The 16,272-nt window shown below is 35.0% G+C and overlaps 1 protein-coding gene across 1 annotated transcript in view; it reads right to left on the reverse strand.

Annotated features, from left to right (window-relative positions):
* The window catches only part of fam149a (family with sequence similarity 149 member A), an 87,304-nt gene that overhangs the window by 33,002 nt on the left and 38,030 nt on the right, over positions 1 to 16,272 (reverse strand). The window contains exons 3-5 of the mRNA XM_051928548.1: positions 11,019 to 11,154; positions 10,780 to 10,922; positions 296 to 415 (exon numbers count right to left, since the gene is read on the reverse strand). Of these exons, the coding sequence (XP_051784508.1) occupies positions 296 to 415; positions 10,780 to 10,922; positions 11,019 to 11,154 (399 nt within the window). The remainder of the gene's footprint in view (positions 1 to 295; positions 416 to 10,779; positions 10,923 to 11,018; positions 11,155 to 16,272) is intronic.

A 16,272-nucleotide genomic window follows, 5' to 3' on the forward strand; every position in this document is an offset into this window, starting at 1 on the left:
TCAAAATAATGAATAAAAATGGCAACAAAAATGTAAACAAAATAATGTTAAAATTGAATAATTTAGTCAAATACCAAAATGAGTATAACAGCTATGAGACAATTAAGTCTACTTTAAACTTGTAATGCAGGACTAAATGTTGAACAGGTCTCCTTTTGGGTTTTGACTTTTAAAGTTCTATTAAAACATTTCATTTCTTTGTTTTTGACTGAAAATAGAAATAGAAAACAATTTGGTAGATCTGTTTGTATTTTAAAAAACAGAATTTTAATCTAATTATGCCTAATGAACTTACTCTTTTATATCAGAAACATTATCAAGGCATCTTTGAGAGGATGTCTCTTCAGATGTATTTCTTCTGTGAAAGTGCTGAAAACCATCATCTTTTGGTAGCATTAGCTGGGTACCTAAAATCCTGTGCAAAATAGAAACAACAGAATAAAGAGGCAAAGTGAAAATACATTTCTTCTTTTCTACTATTTGACAGACAAATAATATAACATTGAATGCTGCAAATATTTCACCAACAATTATACATGGTATGACTAAAGTCAGATTTGCCATTCGAACCCACTGCAGCAGCTTGCTAGACCACCTCCGCTCACTGAAAATGTTTTACAATTCAAATGTTGATACCCATAGGATGGGGATGGAGTGAGCATAAGTTATTGTTTTCACAGTTTCCTTCACATTGACATTAAGATCAGACATACCCTGTACAATGGAAGAGGTAACACTAATGATGTTTTGTATGCACAGCATATATTAATACTGCAATTTTTAACATATTTTTGGAGCTTGTCTGTCCCTCTTTTGTCATAACTCTCCAAAAGTATTCAATATTTATACAAACAATTTTGTTGTGTATATTTTCAGAATAATTTTAATGGCAATCAATGCAGCTTGAAAGTGGGTGGTTGTAGTAAGACTGCTCTCCAAGCTGTCATGGAAGTGAACCAGCCAACTAATGATACCTCCTTAATATCCATCCAAGTTTGCCTAGACGTGTTTGTGCACTTCTGCACAGTGAACCACTAGATTCTTCTGACTGCTGCAGAGAATTATGCCATTGCTAGGTCATCCTTGTCCACGCTTATTTCCCACCCCAACTGCTTTTCCTTTAATAACAAATCTTTCTGCCTCATTATCACCTACATTATTTTTTCATCTGTGAATCTTCACATAAATACACTACTCGCCAAAAGTTTTAGAACACCCTATATTTTTCCAGTTTTTCTTGAAACTCAAGCAGATAAAGGTTTAGGTTACCAAAAACTGAAACATGATGTAATTCACAGAGTTATGCAAAAAGGCTTTTTTGAGGGAACGAGTAATGGGTTAACCACTTACAACATTTCTGCAGCAATAGAAGTCACTTTAAGCCTTGAATGTTCAGGCAAACAATTCCTACAGATGTCCCAACTTTTGTTAATGACTTACAGGGGTAGGATTCAAAAGTAATGAGCATTTGTTCAAAAAGACAAATTTATTGAGCAAATCGGTACAACTAATTAATAGTCTTCAAAATAGGCACCTCCTGCATCAATACACTTTTGTAGGCGGCTTTTCCATGACTCGAAGGCGTCCACGTAGGCCTGTTCCGGGATGGCTGCAAGGGCTGCCTTGACATTTGCTTGGATGTCCTCGATCGAGTCGAAGCGTTATTCTTTCAGCGCTGATTTTAAGCGCGGAAACAAGAAGAAGTCAGAAGGCGACACATCCGGACTGTAGGGAGGCTGGGGGACCACCGGAACGTTCACCCGGGCCAGTTAGGCGCTCACGATGAAGGCGTTATCGTGGTGAAGCTTCCAGCTGTCCTTGATGTCCCTTCGCTTGCGCTCAATGCTTCTTTTCAGCCTTTTCAGGACTTCAAAGTAGTAAGCAGCATTCACGGTCTGTCCTTGCGGGACAAACTCATAGTGGATGATCCCCTTCACTCCGAAGAAGGCAATGAGCATGGTCTCCGTCTTCAACGCGTACCGTTGCTCTAACGAACTTTCCATTCCGCCGTGTAACGCACTACCGCACAGGGGTTCCCGTCAAGGCCGATCCTACCGCTCCAAGCTTAGCTCCGTTGCGTTGTGAAGCCAACACCCACCGTCGCCGTCGCTGGCAAGTGGGGCGCGCGGCGAGGTACGTTCGCGTCAGAACAAAATGAGGCTCATTACTTTTGAATCCTACCCTGTATAAACTCCCTGACTGAATAAATGCACTGTTATAACAAACTGTGTTGCTGTACCCTCTGAAACATTATTTAGAAAATATTGCACTGTCTATTGATATTATAATGTTGAGAGAAAGGCAATTAGCATAGTAAGAAAGGCAGACCATTATAATCCTTAACAGTGGTTTGTCGTGTAAGTGTTCACAAAAGGTATTTTAACCTCTATGGTTCTTGTTTTATTGGTGGACAAGTTAACACTAGAAATGCCTTAATTATTAGCCTTGATTTATATGCACACCCTGCACTTATTTGATATTCTCATACCTCAAAAGAGGCAGAGGGCTAATTGTTGCTCCTGGGTGACTTCCCCTGCAGACTGCACTTCACAATACCTTGGCAAATGCCAAGAGCCAGTTCAAGAGCTGCACACCTGCTGGGACTTCCCAGGTTGTTACCTTTGAAAGGGCTACATAAATCAAACAGCAGCATGGCTGAGGTTAGCTACCTTAACTTCATTGCCTTAGCAGGGCCCAGAGGCTGGGAACCTCATCATTACCCCTGAAAGGGCTGCACAATTCTAACAGAACAAGCACAGCTTACATCTGAACAACCATGCTAGACATACTTCAATACAGCCAGGAGGTTCTTCTGCCAGGGTACCTTTATCTTTCGTTTTCTTTTTTGCTACTATTGAAAGAGCTAAACAAATAACAAATCACTTAAAAAAGCATACAGGAGCAAATTATCTCAATGCACAAGGCAAGTTTCAGTGAGGTAGTATTCAAACTTTAATGTAATAATTATTTATAATTATTTGCAGAAAAAGCATTCATTAAAAACTAGAAGTCAAAGGTAGAAGAGAGCATTCAACCAGAAGGATTCAAATGAATGTCCATAAAAGCAAGCTTTGATTTAGTATAACCAGGAGATAAATATGTGTATGTAATTTAAAGAATCCATTCTTCATATTCAACTAAGGTGTTCCTGAAAAGTATGCCCCTTCATTGAGCAGCCATTCTTCTACTCTTCTTTGTTGTGGTGCAATTTAGATGGTGCCACACTTTTGCTCCTCAGACAGCATGATGGTTTAGAGCAGCTTCAGAATGCATAGACCCTCCTCTCTTTCCCTCTATCCTACCAATGCATTCTCATTTCTTATATTAGAAGCTGCATGGCATCTCTCCATTTTAAAAAGCTTCATAGTATCTGCCTTTCTTAACAGCTGTACAGTATCTGCCTCTCTTAATAGCTATATTTTTTATACCATGGCTTGATGGCTATTTTTAGTAAGTGACATTAGTGATAAATCAGATGACTTGGTTTTGCAAATTTGTCAATTTTAAGTTATTTTAAACTATTTCTGAAACAACAAAGTCCCCAAAAGCCCCAATTTTACATATACTTTCAAGTAAATACACACTGGTTTGTTTATTTTAGTTTAAACATAAACATTCTAACACTACTTCATAATTTTTGGTTTTTCATTTACCTATTTTCCCAGAATTCCTAGCATTTGCATGTCTATTTACACTCCAGAATGCATCATTCTATTCAAATATATTGTGATTCCAGCTAACTTGTTTACCTGAAGGTTCAGGAGAAGAAAAGATTGAACGGTCCCCTTTCCTAAAGTGGTGTCAAACTTGGGCCACAATATCTTGTAAAACTCTTACTTCTAAACCCTTTTAAGCCCATCAGATACATGTCAGCAACTTCCATCCATCCTCCAACATTAGAGTGTCATTGACTGCCTGTCATCTCTAATCCAAACCTGCACACAATCACAACTAGTAGTAGTTATTCTCTTATGAGCTCTATAATATAGTTAAAGTCTTGGTCACACAGATCATTAACTTAAAAGATACAACTTATTAAAAAAAACTAACCTATTACAAATTTTATGAAATTAACTGAAAAAAAAAATAGATTTAATTCTCTTTATAAAAGGGTAGGTATTTTAGAGAAATTGCATGGAAAGCCAAGGTGTCAGTGAGTACAGCTTCTTACACAGTCCAAAGGAACTTGGAAAATACAGGAATCTCTGATCGGTACAAAAGCCACAACTGAATCAGAAGACAGGATTATGAGGGTCAACAGCTTGCTGGATATGTGCCTCATAGGAAAGTGAATGAAGTTAGCAAGTGTCGCTTTCAACTGTGAAGAGAAGATTTTGGGCTGCAAGATTGACAGGTTGAGTGGCAGTAAGAAAGTCATTACTAAATTTACAAAATAAGAAAAAGAGGCTTGACTGGGACAGGAACCACCATCAATCTCATTATAGTCTGAAATTAAAAACATAGAACAAAGTAATCATTGGGGATATGGATACCGCACAGCTGTTTAGCTGTGCTTGAAGCTGTTGTCCTATAAGGCATCTATCATACACCCTGCTGTTTCTCAGAAATATGTCCTTTGATTCTGTTGTGGCTATGGTTCTGCTAGACCTGTCCCTATCAAAGTTTTCTTCAGTTTCCAAGTTCTTTTTGATGGTATAGGAAAATGTACTCACTGACACCTTGGCTTTCTTTATAAGGTCTTTAAAATTTTGACCTGCACTTTTCAGAGAAATAATGGTCTATCTTCCTTTGTTAATTGCCTTTTTTATCATGCCATTATGATAGCAATATATGGTACCACATTATCCAAATAAGGTTTCAGAGGAAGTAGCAAAATAGTTTTTTTCTGACTCTACCTACATACAGATAGAAGATTTGTAAGTAATCAGCAAAAGATGGTACACCTGCAGGAACTTTTTGCATTAACTCTCAAGGATTAATTAATCTCCATTGGTTTAGAAAAGATGTAAGCTGTTATCTCATTATGAGTTTAAAGGGTTTTTAAATTAACTCTGAAAATTACATTATTTTTCCGTTTTTAGTAACCTTGTATTTCTTTTAAACCTCTAGCAATTTACTATTTAACTTTGTAACATTTCAGATTATTCACTTGACTTGAACTGCCTAAGTTTCAATAAAAAGTAGAAAACTAGGGATGTTCTACAACATTTGTCCGGTAATGCAAAAGAAAATCACCTAGTGCCTAGGCTCTCTAAAATGTCACATTCCAGCCAACCTTTTACTGTACTGTGACCTTGCAAAACTTTTGTTAAATAACAAGTATTTGTTTTCAAACCTAGTTTGTGTAATTAAGGGTTGTAGGCGATTATAAGCCACGCTAGCAACATCAGATATAGGACAGAAAACAGCCCTGAATGGAAAGCCAGCCCTCTGTTTTCATACCTGACCACATTCTATATACATCTTCTACTTCAAACAATTATCACATCTAAATTATACTACTGCAGTTTCACATTGAAAATCCCACACTGGGCTATCAGAGTATTGCAACTCATTTAGATACAGACATCCGCCCCATTTACAATGTTACTTCAGTTACAGTCACATTATAGCTCTGTTGAATCCCTTCTCTCCACTAGTTGGAATACTCATCACATTCAAAACCCAAATGATGATACACTGAAATACCAGAAGTACTTACCCTACTTATCAAGCATGGGATAACCCCACCAAGTTTTCAGAAAGGGCTGTTTGTGTAATGAATGGCTGGAAATCAGCTTTATTTATAGAGTCAGAAGCAGGTAACATAATAAAAGGTTTTTATCAGATTAAGTCAAAAGGTAAGGTGAAGAAGTGGTAGAGTTTCAAATTTAGCCAGGCTACAAAGATTTGACTGTAGTGCCACAAAATAAAAACACTAGAAAAAAAGGCAAAAATTAAAAGTGGGCAATGTAATGTATTATTTCAGACAGCTTTTATTTGGCTCTGCATGTGAGTCATAATGTATTTTATTAGGCTGCTATTTATAGATGGGTTTCTGTTAGTTATCTGGGATTTATGTTCTGAGATGTATACAGCAAACAAGGACCTTGTTCCACTGTATATGTTATCATCTGCATTGTTGAATGTAATGATACCCTTCACTTTCAAAATGTTATGATAATCATTACATGACAGGCACAAGGTTAAAAAATTAAACTCTAAACTTGAAACGGAAATACTAGACTCATTTTGCTGCAGTCAGTATGCTATTTTTTCCCTTTACTTCTTCCATCATGTGACACCATCTTGATACTACTCACTTGCTCAACTTTGTCACCCCATATGTCTGCCTGCAATCAGTTGTGCATCAGTGTTCTTTCCCAAATAATATTGATTATATTTCAGTCCATGCACTCCAATAATAAAAAAAACTTATCCATAATTATTAAAACAACTGATTCCACCTCCAGCTTTTAAACAACTGCCAAGTCCACGACAAGTTTAAAAAAAAACACGCACAGTGATAGTGCTTTTTGTAATAATTTTTTCTATAACCACAAACAGATCTGAGCAAGTCTGATAATGGATAGATGTAGTCACATTTGTGTGCCTAGGGGACACCTTAAAGGCTCTGTTGAGGTAAGAGGTTCCACTCCAAGACAAGACAGTGCACTAACCACTTCTAACCTTTTGTGCTGTGTGGGGCAAAACCTGGCTGATTTGTGACCCCTCCCTGGGCTCCTGAAGCCCTGTTCCTTTTATTTATAGCCAGCTACTATAAATTCAGCCCCAGATATGAACACTGCATTCAGTCTGAGAGACCTGTTAGATGGAGAAGGACTGATTCAATTTAAAGACAATGAGAATGAAAGAAAGAGGCAATTGTAGCTTGGGTTTCTTTTGTCAATTACAATTTTTCATTTAAAGGAAATTGCCAGATTGGTACCCCAATCCTTACTGCTGTTTCCAAGTCATCACTGGAAATAGCATTTAAAACAATAAATACAGTATACTTGGTTTAGTTTTTCTTGTATGTTTTTGTGTAAATCACTTTATTTGTAAGGCTAAAATCCTTACTTTTTTATTGTGATATTATGATGATTAACCTTTAAAATACTTGTTTAATTTAAGCAGATACTGTCTCTTATTTAAAATCTGCAGTGGTGCTCTGATATTTGGCATCCTGTACCTGTGATTTGTAAATTACTTTGAATATATGTACTATATATTCTAAACCAATAAAATAAATGTACATTTAAACCTGAAATGTTATGTATTTATCCTATTGATTAAAAGAAACAGATCCATTTTATTCTCAAGTTTCTCTCCATTTTAATTTGTTTGGTAATTGATATTGGTCTTTTAATTTTTAATTTTTAGATTATTAGTACCTATTACAATAACAAAGAGTAGTAGATATGGGTACAAATAATATTAAATAAATATACAAACATTAACATCTATGTGTGCCTAACATTAAGTATGTGCTTTTGAAAAAGAAACAAAAGAGAGCAAAAACCAATTTTCAAATATAAGGCTAGCTAAGCAGCTCTATTTCATACTTCATTTAAATGTATTAGGGGAAAAAACAATACATGTGTGGATTTTTCTACATTTACTGAACGAGAGCAGCAGCAAGATATTATTTTTTTAAAAACTAGGGGGCTTTGCCCCCCTGCTCACTTCGCTCGCCAACCCCCATGTTTGGTTTTCCAGATACACACTTTTAAGATTTTTTTTTCTTTGAATTGTTGCTATTTCATTAGTTTCACTTTTATTTCAGAACTTCGTTAAAAACAATATTTGGAATCTTTCAAGTCACAACATGCTGAATCTTTTAAATGAGGTCCGTGAGACATGTGTTTAATGACTTTGTACCATAATTCAGGATAGGTTTTTCTGTTTGGAATTTCAGCACAGTCAAAACGATCTACATCATCAGCGTTTAATAATTTTTTTGCAAAGTAACCTATAAATGCATGTGAGGTAAACCCTGTTTTTAAAATTCCCTGACTTAAACTTCAAAGCCTTACAATATTTACACACTTCTGACATATCACCTATGTCCATATATTTGATCTCTATTCGCCTTTTTGTTATTTCTGCAAGTAATAATTTCTCTTTGTTTGCGCTAATGCGATGTTTACTTTCTTTGTTTTGACACTTTAGTTTTTTTCTGCTTTCATATTCTGTATCTTGGTCTGCATGTGTTTCGCTCCTAAGTTTTTTTTGAGTCTTTTGAATTCCACTGTTTTCATTATCTATAACCTGCTCTGCATGTGTTTTTTTGTTTTTTAACCTCTTTATGACGTTTTACTTTGTTTTCTACTCTATGGATTTTATTTCTGACCTCGCTTTGTCCTGCGTTTTTTTTAATGACACCTGGTCCGTGGTGATTATTTTCCCTTTTTTCGAGTAATAATTTCCATTTGTTTGCGCTACTGCGATCTTTACTTTCTTTTTTATATACTTTCTAATTTTCCTGCTTTCATATTCTTTAACTTTCTCTGCATGTGTATAGTGCCAACGTTTTTGAATGTCTTTATGAAGATCTATTTTGTCTTTTACTCTTTGTCTTTTAATTCTGAGCCCATTTGGATGTGTTTTCATTCAATTCCACTTGTTCCGGGCTGATTATTACTTTCCTTATTTTCTGAATTTGCACCTAGATTATTCTTTTCTTTTTTGCATTTTTTTCTCTCCAACGCTTTTGAGTCTCTTTTCTCCGCGCTGCTCTTTCTTCTTCACTTAGTCGTCGACGTTTCATCTATAACGTATTTCTTCTATAACCTATAAGAATTGTGAAATTTATGTTGATGAGCTGAACATAGTGCTAAGCTCGGAAGCACAATCTTGGGAGACACAGGCTCCAGTGTTGTCTTTGAATTCATGGCAGCCATTGATGATGTTTCATGTTTTTTAAGTGCATTACTTTAGAGCATTTTGCAAAAGCAGAACTCCGTACAACTTTTGCATGTAAATGAATGGGTTTTGAAGAAACCAGGTTTCTGTCTTAACTGTGTTACTTATCATATCCCGGTTTTGTGTGTGCATATAAACACACTGACCGAGAATGTATAACTAGGTCGTTAGGCTTTTAATGTGGAGCTAATTATCGTTTAATAAACACACCCATTGCATTCTGCGGTTGCAATATGTTAAATTATCTCTACTTCATCAGCAAAACTAACTATAACAAATCCTACTGCCGTGATGTGTTGTCAGTTTTAATGTGGGAAATTAGCACTTAAAGATCTTTGGTAGCCTACTTTCTACAATACAGGAAAAGTAATCAGCAGCATATGATTAACTAATAGGAATAGATTTAGACCATTGTACTAAATTTACATTGAATTGACACTTAAACCATCATAAAAACAGGCATTCTGAAATAAATAGCACTGGCATCAAATGTTGCATTCAGAAAAGTCGCTTAGTGAAAAAAAATGGTCTTTAAAAATATGGCAATTTTGAAATAAATCCTGTAATAATAATAATAATAAAATGTTGACATTGTATTTCATAATAATTAAAAAAAAAGATGACAGTTTTTTTCACAATTTACTGACTATATATAATATATATAGTATATAATATATACTGAATATATATTTCTGCACTTTTGCATTTGGTCTTTTATTTCATAATATTATTTATTTCATTTTGGCACAAATGGTATTTTATAGAAATGCAGAAGAGGCCTGAAAATAAACTAAAATGCATGTATTGTTGAAAATGAAATGTATTGTTGAAAGAAACAAATTCTCAGATATTTAAATAAAAACTATATATATTACATTTACTAAAGATGTGTATCTTACTGTTGACAAACTACTGATGGTAATGTTTATTGATCATAACATTAAATATTTTTTGCATTAAAGAAACTTGTTTATATTAATCCTAGTATAACAAGAAATAACAAAGTACTATCCAGACAATTGCATTTGATTTCTTTAAAATATGATACCATGTAAGAAGCCGCTTCATGTGTCATGACCAGGTGTAACATCTGTATTAAACTGCAACTGATTACTCTACAGAGAAGTCCTTGTGTACTTTCCACTTATCTTTTTAACAGTAAACATTTACTTTGCTTGCTAGTGATTAGCAAGCAATTTCCAGTGATAAAGGTCCTTGATTTTGTTACATAATTTATCCTCGAACATATAGCAAGCCAGTGGAGGGACTTTCACCTGCCCTTTAACAACAAAATCACCTATCATTTTTTTTCAATTAATAGTTTTTACGCTAAACTATTTTATTGTGGTTTTGTTACAATACATAATTCATTTTACTTCTTACAAAATGTATTGTTACTGTAAAGCATTTTTAAACTACAGGTAGGCAACCGCGTATTTACAGTATATTGTTGGTCTTTTTCACTGCAGTCCTAAAGACGTCACTGACCATGGTAAACACTTGCCTTAATATGCAAAGTACTGAGTAAGAGTTGTGAGTGGCACAGTAAGCTAAATGTATGGAACAAAAGCAGACATGTTTGGAGCTTCAGACCATGAAGAACCATTAGAAAGGTTTATGAAAAGCCAAAAATTGGCTGTGTTGTTTGCAGTCCTATGTGTGCATTTTCTGCCTAAAGTATGACAAATTCAATACAGTAGATATAGATGGTCTACTTATTCTAGTACTTAGACACAAGCAGAATATGGTGTTCGGATTACTAGAAATCTTTCTAGGTAGTACTACATCTAATCATAGCAATTAAATTGACAACAGTTAGAAGTCACAGGAGGCATAAAAAATATGAATAATGCTGACAAAGTGAGTAAGTAAATGGTAAAATCAATATATTTTTCATCTCTCTTTCTCTCTTACCTGAGGTGGGGTGACCGTGTGGTCCATTCCTTGCATTCTGTTTGCAAGCCTTCAGTTCTGGAACTCACTTTACTTTCAAATAACATCTCATCAACATCCCAAAATAACTGTCGGATTTTCTGGGTGTTAACTTTGTCAAATTCCTACATGCACAAAAGAATAGTGAGAATGATAATTACATGTAAAATAGAAGCATTTTCCTTGTACATTTAAAACAATATTAACTTATTTCTACTTACATCATCTCTCCAAGAGTAAACTGAGCTTCTTTCTGTTGATAAACAAGTTGCATAACTGTGAATTTCAGACCAAGAATTGTTGAGATCTGTAAGTGTAGTTTGCCCACTGCATGTGTCCGAGGGTATTGAATCTTTTCTAAATTAAGAGTGAGAAAGAAAGTAATGTGCATACGCACACAGTAAAAAGATAAATACATGAGACAACAGTTCAACTAACTATTAGATTTTGGGAGTGGAAACTACTGATAATGCTTAAAAGACATTTTCTTTACTGGCAATGCAAACAGAAGCTGAAAGCACACATTGACTAATTATAAAAGGTAAAAGACTTGTCGATTTTAAAGACTTATTTTTTTATAATTTACTGTTGTAAAACTGTAGGAATAGTCATGAGTCTAGAATTCTCTACAAATAAAGCAAAAACCTAACCAGAAATCAAAGTCTAAACAAAGGTAAAGTTCAGAAACCGAGAGTTAAAAACAAAGTACGTTGCTAATCAAAGATTTCTTTAACATCATCCACAATCTTGGATGTCGCAGTTAATTTGACGTCAACTTTTATACTGTAGCATGAGTGACCCTCTGAGACAATGCCCCTAGGAACCAATGGTTTAATCTTGATAATGAATTAGCAAACTAATGGCACCCATGGAGAAAGCAAAATGCCATTGTGGCAACCATAAAAACATTAAATAAAATAAACATGACTTAACTATTAAATATAGAAACCAAAAAAATATTCAATGTAAATTCTCCAAATAGCAAACCCCCCAAAATAAGAGAAGAGTGCCTCCTCTGAATGCCGACCGTTGCATTTATTTGAGTGTGTAACATGAAATTCTTTTAATAATCAAGGGATATTAAAAGCACGAGCAGTCTTCAGAACCATATCCATGCCAGTGAATGAGGTACTCAACAGTTGTCCCTTTCCAATGAGAATCCAAATCCTGTGAACTTATTATTCAACAGGGTGATCTGGCATGACTGACCAAAAATAAGGATTAAAAGGTTTTAATCTAGAAACATGTAACACAGGATTCATTCTAAAATGTGCTAACATATTTGGAACAGTGTGGATGTTTTAAAATACTGTATGTTTAAAATGGTATATGGATCTATGAACCACGTAGCTAGTATATGGGACAGAACCCACATGTGGATGTCTCACAACCCTAAACTTAGGGGCTTTCTGACACTTAGCAGCTATCTGTAGGTTCTCCTTAACCTGCTCCCATGTGTCTTCCACTTTAGAAAAGAAAGTACTCTGCTAGACTAGGAACAGCAGCAAAAGACATAAATGTAATATTTACTACAGCAGGCTTAGATCTAAGCATACATTCAAAGGGACACACATTTATTGAAGATTCATTCAAAGTATTGCTGGTGAATTCTGCTAAAGGGAGAGCTGTTCTCCATTAGTCTTAAAACTAAAAATTTTTACTCTTTCAATTTGGCCTTTGGATTTAGGGTGTTAACCTGAAGACAAATTTAAGGGACAAACGATGTTATTACAGAAGAATCTACAGAATTAAGAAACAAAGTGTGGTCCTCTGTCTGTAATGGCAGAGGTGGAAAAACTACGTAAACAGAAATGATGAAATATAAAAATATCAACCAATTCTCTAACTCTAGGGGACATTTTTAATGGGCTGAAATGAGAACCGATCAGCAATAAAGAAAATATTGATTAGAAATGGAGTGATACATAAAAAAATCATTAATATGGTACTCCCAAGGTCTACTGTACTGACAACAGTGATGGATGATAAAAGAACAATAGGAGTACCCATCACTGTTTTTGTTCATGCACAAACATCACAAACATGTACAGTACATACTCGTGAATATCTCTATGCATGTTTACCCAACAAAAATAACATTGTATGAGTTCCAAAGTATGCTTATCCCCTGGTGCTCAAAATTTTAATAAAAAGCACTGATTACCACACACAAAGTTATTTATTGGAATATCTGTAAACTCATATAATGGTGAAGAATCTGATATGTTGATTTTTATAGCTTTGTGCTACTGGAATCAAATACGTGACAACCGATGATGTGTCATGATGACTGCAAAACCAAAATGGCATCATCCCAGGAATAACAAAATGGAGACAGAAAGGAAACAAAAAAAATTTCAATAACTAAAAAAATTCTAAAAGTATAATAAATGCATTTAAAGCCCCCAACAGGAAGTAATACTTATAAAAGGAACTTAAAACAACATTCAAAAAATGCCGTGCAATATCATTTTCCAGTGGAAAACCCCACTAGGAGCTTGCACATTTGAAAGTTCTTGTATTTCTTCTTAGGGGAGATCATTATCTCACTGGCTATAAATTTTCTTGGTCGTAATATTATTTTGGTGGCTATTGATCATAGTAAAATTTTTATAAGAGAGAATCAGCTTTTCAGTTCTTTTCTCCAGGTCTAAAAGAAATTGCAAAATGAAACTAACTGAAAAAGAGTGTCCAATGGGCTGGTCTGGCATTCATTCTTCAAGCAGTCATAAGATACATAAGGACTCTATGGCCAATATATATTATACATAAGTGCTGAGCACCTTCCATCTAGTGTCTCCAGTCTTCCAAAGCTAATGTAATAGCTAAGAGTTTACAGTCCCCTACATTGTAATTCTGCTCCATATGAGTACATTTTTTTGAAAAGAAGACACGGATGTAATTTACAATAATGTGCAATAATGGGACTGAAATTTGTAATAAAATAACAATAGTAATTAGCAAAACTCACAAATTGCTGTACTTGTTTAATACATTCAGGTGTCTACCAGTGCAGTATTTCAGAAGCATTACTTTTATCCATACTCGGTCCCACTTGTGAGATTTCACTCTGAAAGAGTCTGTGTGAAAGTCACACTTTTCTAATTTTACTCAGGTGTTATTTTTGTGAAAGTGTTCCAAAACATCCCTAAACTGTTTAATATGAATGTTCAAGATGCTGGAAACCATAAGGATAACATCAATATAAGCTAATACCTAGTATGTCATGAAAAATGTCATTACCAAAGTTCTAAAAAATGCCTGTGAACAACAGGAAATAAATGGTTGCAAAAGATTTAAGCATTGTGATTGACAGAGAGAAATCAATTTAAAATCTTAAAACCCAAAAAATTGATCGTAAAATCAGACCCTGATTTATACACCTGTTCAAAAATATGACACTTAATTTTTCTTTTTTACATCTTCTTGCTTCCTCCAATCTCGCACCAGTCTTCACCACTTCAATGAATTTTAATTTAAAACCAGCTTCATATTTTCTTCTGATCAAACGCTCCATCGTAGATAAGGGATGCTCTTATGATAAAGGTGTATGAGGGTGTGAGATACAAAAAACACAAAACAGTGCAAATGTTGCATTGGAATAGTTTGGGTATTACCGTGTGGTCACGTAGGCACAATACATAGAAAATAAAGGTAGTGTACCCCGTGGTTACTCTCTCAGGTGGGCATTAGCATATCATAATCTCTTGGATCAACAGGCTGAGATTTCCGCATTCAACTTATATGACCGACATTATAAAATACCAGAAATTATACAGTAAAATCAAGCCCCAACTTAACTTAAGCAAGAGTATATATGGTAGTTTCCAGTCTATGACTGGGTTGTGTTTTCTTAACCAGTAGAATGCCAGGATGACAAAGAAGGGAATTGTTTCCTTGATATAAGACACTTGTGGTCATAATGGATGGGTGGTTTTATTCAGAACTCCATTACCTAAAGCAGGGGTAGGCAACGTCGGTCCTAGAGTGCCACAGTATGTGCAGGTTTTTGTTCCAACCCAGTTCCTTAACGAGAACTCAATTATTGCTGATGAAGCACATATTGCTTAAGTGACATTTTAATGCTTCATTTTAGTGGTCTCACTTGTTAAGGTTCTCCAACCTTAATTGCTTATTTCAATCTTAAAACTGCTGCATTCAGTGTTTTAATTGCTCCTTATTAGCAATAAGATGTAAAAGACAAAGCAGCCAGCAGTTCTCCAGCTAGCTTTTTTCCAATTACATCTGTGTGTGTTCATCATGCACGGTTTGATTTAATAAAACACTTAATAGAAAAATGTGACAGACTGAAAATGATGTGTTTTAGGCTTCAAATCATTTGGATGATATCCTTGGAAAGGAAAAAAATCTACGATATAAAAGCCTTACATTGCACAGACTAACAAGCCATAAAATTAAATAAGGTCTGAGATTGGCAATGATTGGTTTCTAATTAAGCAATTGGGTTGGAATGAAAACCTGTAGCCACTGCGGCTCACCAGGACCGACATTGCCTACCCCTGTTTTACATCTTATTGCTAATAAGGAGCAATTAAAACACTGAATGCAGCAGTTTAAGATTGAAATAAGCAATTAAGGTTGGAGAACCTTAACAAGCGAGACCACTAAAATGAAGCATTAAAATGTCACTTAAGCAATATGTGCTTCATCAGCAATAATTGAGTTCTCATTAAGGAACTGGGTTGGAACAAAAACCTGCACATACTGTGGCACTCCAGGACCGACGTTGCCTACCCCTGACCTAAAGTACTAGCATCGACTACTAATATTTTAGATTAAATTAGATAAACCTTATTAATCCAGCGGGAATATTCATGCTTGTATTTCAAAAGTGCAATTATAGTTCCATTAGTTCAGTACCAGTGGACAGCTGTACATGAATCAGTTATATCTTGAAACTGAAAATGGGATGGGGTATTTGGGCTCTCTGAAGTGTACTGAACCTGTTATAGCAGCTGTTCAGAAATGTCTCTCAATTTATTTACCATCTGTTAAAAGGAAGCCATTAAACCTCTAACCTACAACCAATGATAAGCTGTTCTCTTATTTCTCATGCTTCTTTCTGTGCATTCATGTTTCATTTCAGGGTCCATTATTTCAGGTGACGCATGTTTCTGTTCTGCCACAACGAATAGAATATGATATAAACATAGTCAAAATGGAAGGTGGTAAAAGATGGTGGAAGCTACGTTATTAGGTCACCCAGTGTTAGGTGATTTCACTGTATCCAATCTATTTTGTTTGCTAATTCTACCTGTACATTAATGTATTGTCTATTCTCTATTCTCTCTTAGATGTCATTGAATTCTATTTTTCTTAATGTCAGTGCCTTTGTTTAAAGATTAAAACAGCTTAAGATGACCCTGAAAGATACAAAGGCCATCCATCCACATACAGTATAGAAAACACCTACAGTACAGTACAGATCATACTGTCCTATCCCAAAATTTGTCC

The sequence above is a fragment of the Erpetoichthys calabaricus genome, chromosome 5, assembly GCF_900747795.2.
Source record: "Erpetoichthys calabaricus chromosome 5, fErpCal1.3, whole genome shotgun sequence".
Classification (NCBI taxonomy): domain Eukaryota; kingdom Metazoa; phylum Chordata; class Cladistia; order Polypteriformes; family Polypteridae; genus Erpetoichthys; species Erpetoichthys calabaricus.